This window comes from Malania oleifera, unplaced genomic scaffold (genome assembly GCF_029873635.1).
Source record: "Malania oleifera isolate guangnan ecotype guangnan unplaced genomic scaffold, ASM2987363v1 ctg505, whole genome shotgun sequence".
Classification (NCBI taxonomy): domain Eukaryota; kingdom Viridiplantae; phylum Streptophyta; class Magnoliopsida; order Santalales; family Ximeniaceae; genus Malania; species Malania oleifera.
In genome coordinates this window covers 64,201-75,992 of record NW_026652034.1, presented here as the reverse complement: position 1 = coordinate 75,992, position 11,792 = coordinate 64,201, and the positions used below count along the sequence as shown (strand labels likewise).

General features: G+C 35.9%; 1 protein-coding gene across 1 annotated transcript; it reads right to left on the bottom strand.

Annotated features, from left to right (window-relative positions):
* Positions 1-810: 810 nt before the first annotated feature.
* Positions 811-3,855, bottom strand: LOC131147206 (receptor-like protein EIX1). Its single transcript, XM_058096975.1, has one exon. The coding sequence runs from the start codon at positions 3,853-3,855 to the stop codon at positions 811-813; it is 3,045 nt and encodes a 1,014-aa protein (XP_057952958.1).
* Positions 3,856-11,792: the final 7,937 nt, after the last annotated feature.

Below are 11,792 nucleotides of genomic sequence, written 5' to 3'. Positions count from 1 at the left end.
AAGGATTGTTTGAATTGTTATACCAAGTGAGGATTGTTCGCTTGGAGAGGTGTTTCTACCTAAAAGTGGGGAATTTTGTAAAGGCTTGCTCTGCCCGGTAAAAGAGCATACTTAGTGGAATTGACCAAAGGCGAGGACGTAAGCTGGAGATAAACCGAACCTCATAAATCTCGGCGTTCATCTTCTTCCTTACGCTCTTTACTTTCCACATTATATATTGTGTGAATCAAGTGCAGGTTGCAAGGCTTATACATCATATTCAAGGAAATCTCTTGATTTAAAAAAGTACGTTTTAGTTAACCGTTTGCAAAACCCCTCAAGGGAGTACGTGGGTTAATTTGTGGAAATCTTGGTTAAGAGATAAAACAATAAAAATTCATTCAAAACAGACTTTACAAAACAGCTGCAGGACTTCTATTAAAGGGAAATTGAATTCTTGAATGATTGGTTAAATTTTATATGATTGAATTGTATTCTTAAGTTTTGTGGTATAATTTGATTGGTTGTTTTTGTCCTTTTAGTGTTTGAATTAAAACAAGTAAAAATTTAAAATAATAATAATTAAAAATCTAAAAACTTCCAATTCACCCCTCTCTTGGTAACTATTCTAAATTTCACACTAAATCAATAAGATCATTGCCTTAAATCCAACATGTAAGGCTTTTTAGTTGTACATAGACTTATAATTTGTAAATAGAAATCTGCAAAATTGTAAGGAAAACATAATGTTGGCAAAATTATAAAGACAACTCATCAGACCTTGTATTGTTTTATTAAGTACTGAAACATGGACTTACGAATTACATTGACTCAAAGGAAAAATCTGAATACTTTGTATTTCAAGTCATCCAAGTACTGAAAATAGGCCAATCTTAAAGTCTTGTTAAATGCCAAAGGACCCAAAACTATCCAAAAACCCACCACAAATCCAAAGGGCAAGCCCATATAAAACCACTTCATGTCAATCCATATATCATGCTCCTCCTCCATGCTACCATTTGGTATAATTGGAGCCACATGATCATCATTTTTGGTACAGTTATCTGCAAGTGGAGGGCCACAGAGGTCATGGTTGCCAATGAAACTGAGTGGACTAAAGGATTGGATTTGGATGGTCAAAGGAATTCTACCTGACAAGTTGTTATATGACAAGTTTAAAATATGCAAGAATGTCAAATTTGATATATCTTTTGGAATTTCGCCTGAAAGTTGGTTCATTGATAAATCAAAAGACTCCAATTGTGTCATGCTACCAATCTTCTTAGGAATCATTCCGTGAAATTTATTCATAGACAAGTTTAAGGATATCAAACCTTGGAGACGGGTCAACTCTGTAGGGATCTCTCCGTATAAGTTATTACATGAAAGGTCCATGCTTGTCGCCAATGGAAGGATTGAACTACTATATTCATACTCCTGATCTTTCATTACTAGCAGTATGTTATCTACGAAGTACACAATAAGCTTCCTAATTCCAAAATGAGTATCAAGTGTGAAGTACCATGAATTATTTGGCTTGTTGACCATTGCGTTTAAGTCACCAAAACATTTTGGAATGGTTCTTTCGATGTTGTTATGCGCAAGGTCCAAGATTTGAAGAGATTTGAGGAGACAGAGCTTGGGCGGAATACTGCCACTCAACATATTTGAACGGAGGCGAAGGAGTCTTAGCCCAGGAAAGCTTTTCCCCATCCACATTGGTAAGCTTCCAGAAAATTTATTCTCCCCAAGATCCAAAACTATTAAATTATTAAAATTTCGCAGTACCGTAGGTATTTTCCCAGAAAGGTTGTTTCTGCTCAACTGTAAATACTTGAGAGATGTTAGAGAACTCATGGAGCTTGGCATATTTCCTTTAAAATTATTGTTGCCCAATTTCAAGACCTGTAACTTTTTGAATTTCATCCAGCAATCAGGAAGTTCTCTAGAGAAAAGATTTCTTGATAGATCTATATATCTCAAACTCATTTCCTTCACTTTCCTTCTGCACATGAGAAGCGAAAATCCATTTAAAGAATTATCGGAAAGATCTAAATAATATAAAATAGAAGACATGGGTGGCAATGTGTTTTGGATCTGGTTCTGCGATAAATCCAAATAAGAGATCAGAGATAAGCTAGAGAACCAAGCTGGGATGACATCTGATATTGATGCGTTGGATAGTTTTAAAAAACTGAGATTCTTCTGCGTTTCCAGCCATCTAGGAAATTGAGGCCCCACGTGGCATGAGCTCATTGAAATTTCATGGAGCTGAAATGATGGAATCCAGTTGCGACTCACTTGCAAGGCCAACTGATTTAACTGATTAGCATAAAAATATTTCAGCCTCGTCAGATTTGCCAAGTGCACTTCTGAAATGGTGCCCTGTAAGGAATTGTTACTGATGTCCAGCGTTTCTAATTTTGAGAAACTCCCAAGACTTTCTGGAATACTCCCGTTGAAAAAGTTGGAGGAAATATCCAAGTCCCTTAACGGTGACAATTTCCTTATAGACACAGGAATTGGACCTGAAATGAAGTTGATAGAAATATCAAGACTGGACAAAGTTTTAAATTCTGCTAATTGATCGGGCAATTGGCCTGATAGGTGATTTCCACTTAAATCCAAAGACTCCAGTGTCTCCTGGATGCATGAATTATGTCCCAAAAATTCAGATATATCTCCATTGAGTTGGTTCCATGACAAATCTAAAACTCTTAAACTACAAAGATTTCCCAAGGATCTTGGGATTCTTCCTTCAAGGTCATTGCCATGTAGATGGAGTTCTGTGAGTGACGTAAGATTGTCAATAGCACCTGAAATTGTACCTTGAAGATTGTTAAATGAAATATCGAGGCTTTGGAGGGTAGTCATACCATACAACCATTCTGGTACTGTAGAGTTGAGCTCACAATTAGAAAGATCAAGCATTTGAAGAGTTGTCATGTTTTGTAGAGAGACAGGAATTGAACCCCCTAGGAAATTGGAGCCCCGCAGACCGAGTGAAAGAAGAGAAGGAAGACCAGAGAGGCAGCCAAATATTGAAGAATCGAAGAGGTTATAGGAGAGATCGAGGGTGGAAAGAGAAGAAAAATTGGCATGAGAAAGTGGAAGAGTGTTACCCAACGAACAATTAGATAAGTGCAAAGTGGATAAGGAAGGGAGCATGCTTATCACCTGTAGCCAATTACTGGATGCCTGGCTGAGATCCACAAAACTCATGTCTAGAAACTCAATTGAGGTGAGATGAGAAATCCATCTTACGTCATCATTTGTAACGTACAAATCATTATTATTTCCATAAACAAAATCTTTAAAATTGCTGACAAGATCAAGATAACGCAAACTTGAAAGATTCCCAATCTGAGGTGGAATGGAGCCACCAAATCCTGCCGAAGACAGGTCAAGATATGTGAGAGAGGCGAGGGAACCAAAGAAATCAGGAATTTTAAGCCCTCCAAAATCATTGCGACTCAAGTCTAAGTGCCGGAGATGCTTCAACTGCAGCAATGAACCACTTATGTTCCCACCCAACCTGGACCTCATGAAAGCATCGAAATGAGAACCATCATCGTAAAGATCATAAATAAGAAGATCATTAATATTAAAGTTGAATGGATTGGCGAGGTTTAGATGGAGAATATGACTGGTAGTGTTGTCACAGCGAATTCCTCTCCACCTGCAACAATCTTCGCCTACCCATGAAGAGAGGCGGTTGGAAGGATCCTTGAGACCTTTTTTAAACTCGAGAAGGGCTTTTCTTTCTTCTGCCCTACAATGGATGGCATTTGGATTTCCATAAGAGAAGCTCACTGCCCCGACGCAAGAAAGCAGCACTAGAACAATCACCAAAATTGCTGTTGGGTGTGCGTCCATTCTTATAGATGCATGCAAAGATCAAAGGCTAAATAAAAGGGGTTTTTTTTTTCTCACTTGAATTTGAAGATGATGAGCAGGTTTTATTTATAGATCATGCATATGTACATGGTAATCTTCATCAACTCTTTAATTCTAATTTATTTACATAAAAAATTGATTTGTTACCGGAGTCATAGCCCAGGTCACTTTGGCGTGAAGACTGCGCTGTTGTACTGGACTAATCCCTCATTCCACGCCGCGATTGGCATCGACCATGATTCATGGCATGGCCACCGCAAGCATATTCATTTTGCTGCCTTTTGGGTCATAATGATGGAGACATGAAATCAATACATAATAAAAAACAGAAGTCTCTAGGACTCTTGTGCACCAAGTACTTTTGGGTCTATTATGGTTGCTGCTGGAGACATGAAATCAATACATAATTTGAACCATTCTTTTTTATTTTGCTTTTATTTTTAATTTTGCCAAAAAATTAGCATCTCTCTCTCTCTCTCTCTATGCGTGGCTTGTTGGGTTTGCTTCCGGGGGTTGATGCTGTTAGCAGATGTGAGAGGGGAGGGTCCATGGTAGTTGTTGGGCGGAATTATTGGGGACCGTTGCATTGGCTTTTGATTGCTCTGACTTTCTTGCACAACAGCTATAGCCTGTTCATCCAAATCCGTTCACGGTGCTTATTTTATTCCTGTTTTGTTCCTTCCATCCATCTCCAATTGCATGGACCATCAATATCATACCATATAATGGCTAGCATCTTTCAAAAATATCAAATTAAAGATTTCAATGGTCTTATACTATTTAATTTTTTATTATTATTTTATAGCATGTGCTCATGATTAATTATTATTATTATTATTATTATTATTATTGTTCTGCAACTAATAATTTTTGAATCCTAATTCATGGCGTGAAGGGGCTTTAGGTACGTTAATTCTATGAGATTCAAACTCTTATCATCCTACATCCTTAATTATTGGCTTGTGAGTTATATTATTATTATTATTAAGTTACTAAGCAATCAAATATTACCTTGAAGCCAAATCTCAAACCGACCTTTCCTTGATGTGCGAGGGCTTATCCAAAACGATTTCATGAGCACCATTAGGAAATTTGAATCTTTCAATGGCATCGAAGTGAAGTTTCTTCGTCAATCTCATAACATTAATGTCGCTAATGTGTGCACTAATTATTGTGGGGCAGGGTGCGTTAAAGAAATATTTACATAGAATTGGCCAGGAGAGCTGTATGTCTGTATGTCATTACACTGGCAGTAATGTATTACTAATTTACATAAAATGTATTACTAATCAATTGTACTGGAATTTCATGAGGATGTCATGATCACTGGAAGACACATGCAATAAGTATTTGTCTATTTTATTAGCGTAATTAGGAATTCTCTGGGCATGGAGGGGGTGTAATATTTTAATACAAACTAGAAAAATTAGTATTTTGCAGCAGGCATGCATGTAATTTGATTATTATTTTTAATAATAATAATAATAATAATAATAATAATAATAATAATAATATCATGATTTAATGTATTATTTATTTAACACGATAAATTTATATAGAAAATGTAAGTTGAAAAATGTTATAAACATGTACATTGTAAATGATATAAAATTTCTGCATTCTCCAACATATCCTTAACATAATTCTAACTTTTCTCATTATTTTTTTTTTTCAAAAAAATGTTTATAGAAAATAGCAAGAAGAACGAAAATTTGACTCGGGATAACGCCAAAGGCTAGCTCTCTTGGACTCTTCTAAATACAGGACCTAATCATTTTTCAGGGGGAGAAAACATGTCTATTGACACTACAAATACTTCATGTATTGATTGAGCTTCTTGCAGTAAATAGAGAATCTAATCCCCTGTAGTTCTAATGGGAGTGATGGCTGTAAGTTTGCCCATGTGGAACTGTATAGTGCCTAGTAATCCCCTCTTCCCTACAGAAGTTAATTAATTGATTGTTTTTGTACTTTAGTCCATTGTTAGATCTCAGAAACTTCACCTGTTTCCCTGTTTGTTTCTCTACCTGAGTTTTCCATTCCTTGAAGTTATTGAATACCTCACTCTTGTGCTTCAAAAAATACACCCAGACTTTTTTGTAAAAGTCATCAATAAATGAGACAAAAATAAATGCACCACTGGGAGTCTGTACCTATACTGGACCCTATACATCTGAGTGAATGTACTCCAGCACCTCCTTACTCATATGCTTTCCTGTTCTAAAACTCACCCTGCACTGTTTACTAAAGAAACAATATTTACATAACTTAAGCGTACAACAAGAATTACCCTCAGTAAGTTCCGCCTGTGCAGCTCCTGAAAACCACGCTCACTCATGTGACCCAACCTCATATGCCACATAGCAGTATCATCCGTATTTGTATCTGAAGAGGTACTAGCTGCAGCTCCACCTGTCACTGTGCTACCCCACTAGAGTGTACAAATTGTTCCTCAGATGACCCTTCATTACTACCATCGAACCTCTGGCCACTTTCAGCACACCATCCCTAACTGAAAAAGAAACCATTACTATCCAAAGAGCCCAAGGAAATTAGATTCTTTTTTCAGATCTGAAACATGTCTCACATCCCTGATGGTTCTAACTGTGGCGACGTCCCGGGAGCGCGTGTGCCCCGGGCGGCGAAATAAAAAATCAATTTTAATTTTCAAGGAAAAATAAGAATATCGGAGTCGCCACTAACCTTTTAGTGTGGTTAGAACACATAATTACTACCCCGTTAAGGGTAGAATGTGTCTATGTTACCAGAGTTAGGCTTGGGTGTTCGGTTATGAGAGGGGAAGGTACAAGCATCCCCTACGCCCCCGTTCTTACGAACGGTACCTAATTAATTTGAAATTATCCCTAAATTAATCTAATAAGTATTTAAATTACTCTCTTTTATGAATTTATAAATACATATGAAAAATAAATAAATAAATAAATAAAATAATAAATAAATAAATATAATATATACATATATATTCCCTCAGAGCTTAAGGTACGTGATGCCCGAAGGCTCATACCCCCCGCAATAAAATCATAGGGATTAAAAATCAAAAATACTTTATAAAATACACTCCCAAATTTTAGAAATCTTATGGGGTTTTCCTAAGTATGAAAATACTAGTTTAGGAGGTTTTAGATAATAGATATAATAATTTAAACATAATAATAAAGATAAAAAATAGTAATAAACTAGAATATTAAAATACCACAATACATACTAATCAACATATATAATACCAGCTAAAATACTAAAACTAACACAATACAAAATACTAGATATAAATATATGATATTTTTAATCAAATATACCACATATAACATGACCAAAATTCTAAAATACTAATAATATAATACAAAGTTAACAACAATATAAGCATGAATAAAATAAAAAATAAAAAAAAATCTTTAAACATATACAAAACAAAATATATACGTGTGCTGTGTGCTGAGTGTGTGTAGTGGGTGTGTGGACAAGCTGTCCAAGAGATGAAGATAAAATTACAAAGCTCAAAGAAATTAATCAAATCAGTAAATATTAACAAGGGAGAGTTAGAAACAACCGAGTAAGGTTTCATATCGATCAGATAAGAAATCGCCGCTCGATTGGCTTCATCTAGTTGAATGCGCAAACGCCGACGATTCCACTGCTGCGGCTGTAAGACAGCTGTGTAATAAATTAAAATGAAGTCGTAAAACTCAAAATAATAATCTGAATGGTGAAAGTTAAGAATAAAGGGTCAGAAATGACCTAATAAAATTTCGCATTGATCGGATAAGAAATCGCCGCTCGATTGCCTCCGTCCAGTTGAATGCACAGACGCCGATGACTCCACTGCTGCGGCTGTGATACGGCTGTGCAAGAAATTAACACAAAGGGGGAAAACTCAAAAGACGAATCTGAACGGTGAAAAATTAAGACAAAAGGGTTAGAAACGACCTCGTAAATTTTCGCATTGATCGGATAAGAAATCGCCGCTTGATTGGCTTCGTCCAGTTGAATGCGCAGACGCCGATGACTCCACTGCTGCGGCGGTGATACGGCTGTGTAAGAAATTAACACGAAGGGGGAAAAATCAAAAGAAGAATCTGAACGGTGACAAATAAGAAGAAAGGGTTAGAAACGACTTCGTAAAATTTCGCATTGATCGGACAAGAAATTGCTGCTCGATTGGCTTCATCCAGTTGGATGCGCAGATGCTAATGACTCCACTGCTGCGGCGGTGATACGGCTATGCAAGAAATTAACACAAAGGGGGAAAACTCAAAAGAAGAATCTGAACGGTGAAAATTAATAAGAAAGGGTTAGAAACGACCTTGTAAAATTTTGCATTGATCGGACAAGAAATCGCTGCTCGATTGGCTTCGTCCAGTTGGATGCACAGACGCTAATGACTCCACTGCTGCGGCGGTGATACGGCTGTGCAAGAAATTAACACAAAGGGGGAAAACTCAAAAGAAGAATTTGAACGGTGACAATTAAGATAAAAGGGTTAGAAAAGACCTCGTAAAGTTTCGCATTGATCAGATAAGAAATCGCTGCTCGATTGGTTTCATCTAGTTGACTGCGTAAACGCTGACGACTCCATTGCTGCAGCACGAGACTGCAAGGTAAGGTTTCTTTTTTTTTTGGTCTATGCTTCCCCCCCCCCCCCCCTTTAAGAGTGTTCTTTTCCTTCCTAGTTATAAAAAATCAAAACCCTAAAACTCCCTCTTTTATTTTCTTTATTTTCTTTGTTTTTTTATTTTTATACTTTTATAGTAATAATGAATATGGCAACTAATAATAATTCTTAATAATAATAATCATAATAATAATGGTAATGTAATAATGACAAGATTTGAAAATAATAATAATATAATAATAGTACGATAATAATAATAATAAAGTAATATTTAAAAATAAGGATAATAAGGATAATAATGCAAAATAAAAAACATGATAATAAAGTCAATGATAATAATAATAATAATAATAAAGTAATAATAATAATATTTAAAAATAACGATAATATTAATAACAATAATAATAAGAAAACTAGTAATAATAATAATAATAATAATAATAATAATGAAAATAGTAATAATAACAATAATAATTATTATAATAATAATAAAGTAAGATGATAAAAGTAATATTTAATAATAGTAAAAATAATAATAAGGATAATAGAAATAATAATAATAATAACAACTTTTGTTGTATTGGGTCTGGGAAAAAATGGGGTGTCTATACTAACCACACCATCAAACATCATAATTCTGACCGTTCCATTACCAAGAATACCACAGGAAGTATCACTACCCATCAACATCGTCCCTCTAGAGATTGGTTCATAGGAGTCAAACCAGTTCCTATATGGACACATATGATATAAACACGTCGAATCCAAAGTCCAAGTATCGGCAAAGTAACTAAAACCTATAGTAACAACCAAAAGATCCCCATCAAAAATTGATGAACTGCTCTCCACTACAATAGCCTGCTCAGTCTTCTTCATGTTCTTTTCCTCTAAATCTCTTTTCCTCCTTAGACAGTCTTTCTTCATATGCCCTTCTTTCCCACAATAAAAACAACCACTCCTCCATTTCCCATTCTTACCCCTGGACTTGGATTGAGATTTCCCTCGATTCCAATTACCCATGCTAGAACTCCTGCTCCGCTGTTGGATAGACTCACCCTTAGCCACCAATCCTTCTTCATGTACTAGATAATCTGGTTTGTGAAAATTCTCACTCTCCAAAATGACAGTAGTCACCTCATCAACTGTAAGAGTCTCTTTACCTAGTAGTAGTGTGGTTTTCAAAGTATCAAGTGATCTGGGAAGCGAATACAACATAATCAGTGATTTATCTTCCCCCTCAATTTTTACCTCAATACTTAGCAACTGCGTGATTATTTTATTGAAATAATTGAGGTTTTTGTGCCCTCGATCATCCTCAACTGATACAATTGTTTCTTCAAATATAGTCTATTAACTATGGACTTGGACATATAAATATTTTCCAAAGCTCGGCTGGTGATGTTTCATTTAACACACTGTGTTTAATTTCTAGAGCTAAACTTAAGTGAATGGTACTTACCGCTTTAATTTCCAACCCCTCTCACTGATCATCTGACATGGTCTCTAGCTTCTTGTCTTTCCCATATAGTACCTTAATCAGTCTCTGTTGGACCAACACATCTTTCATAGTGCTCTGCCACAAACTTAAATTATTTTTTCCATTAAAGGGCTCCACCTTGAACTTGGTCGTCGAAGTACTCACCATTTAAAATTTTTCTTCTCCCTTTTTCTTTTCTCTCTCCTCTGACATCAGCACTTGTTAGGATGACGTCAGCGTGACATCAGTGCTCCACAGGGAGGATCCGCGCCTCGACCTGAATCGTTTCGCTCGACCCGAATCCCTGATCCACTGCACGTTCAACCCACACATGTTCTAGCCGACCTAGATGCTAACCCGCACCTTGACCCTGAGGGTTCTGCTTGGATCTGACTTGCAACCTAGCCTATTGACCTGCGTGTTAACCTGTTGCATTCTGTACCTGACTCGATTCTGAATTTGGGTCTGTCACCCAATTCTGGCACTGTTCATCATGTTCTTCATCTGCGAAAATTTTTTTTTCTTCTTCCGAATTTTTTTTTCACACCTTCAATTGAAAAAAATTGATTCTTCTTCAATTGAAAAAATTTCAAAATAATTTTCCAACACCTAATCTGAATCTGTCCACCTCAATCCAATCTGAACGAACTGCTTTGATCTTGAGCACTTCCGCTAAAAAACTACAGATCCAAAAAATTTCTTTCAATCTGATCTAATCTATCATATTTGCACCCAATCAAAATTGTGCTCTAATACCACTTGTTGACGTGCAATGATTTTAATCTTCCAATCAACAAAATAAATTGCACAAAGAACATTCATAGAAAAAATGTAGATGAGAGATTTTACGTGGTTTGACAAGATTGCCTATATCCATGGAGTGTGCACTTGGAGAAAAATCCACTATGAAATGATGATAGTACAAGATATGATCATACTCTCCCCGATCCCAGATCCCCTGTGCACCCCTTCACCTTTAAACCAGTGAAGAAAAAATCTTCCTAGAGAGAAAGCCCCCTGTAGCTCTCCTTGTACAAAATGACAAGAAATACACTATTTTTTCCATGGCTTACAAACATATATATGACACCACACAACCGTTGGATTAGAGACGATCCAACGGTTGTGATAAAAGTCACAATAAATAAATAAATGAAAACATATTTTTTAACATTATGAATTATAATGCATGTGATTGTTAATTTAACCATTGATAAGTTTTATGATGAACAGCTGAAAGGAACTATAGTAGCAGAATAGTGCATATCTATGTGGACTAATTGATGAACAGCTGAAAGGAGTTATAGTAGAAAAATAGCGCATATCTATGTGGATTAACTGATATATAACTGAAAGGAGTTGTAGTAATGAATGCAGAAAATGAAATGGAAAGAATGAAATGAAATGTGAATGAGATGGAAATGAAACGTGAAATGTGAATAATGTAAAATGGAAAAGAGTTACGTAAAGTGAAATGTTGCAAAATGTCAAAGTTAAGAACATGAACAAATGAGAAATACAAAATAAATGACAGACAGAGTAATGTATTATTGTAGTATCAGTATTCATGCTAGTATGATATGTATTTATATGAGCGGGACAAACTCTTCGCCCGAGGGCTTGTTGAGAAAGGCGAGTGCCCTGATAGGTATCAAATGTAGCAGTAGACTGCATAACGTATTATGACAAAGGGAAATTACTTGTATGGATGGGTAAATTTCCTTATTCTTGGGAGCCTTTGTTGGTAAACCGTTGTATGAACTGTGTGAGTATGAGATTACTTTTTCACCTGAGGGCTTACTAAGTAAG

What these genes read in the sequence shown, in the direction of transcription:
- LOC131147206 (XM_058096975.1), bottom strand. Translation starts at nt 3,855, where the DNA reads ATGGACGCACACCCAACAGCAATTTTGGTGATTGTTCTAGTGCTGCTT.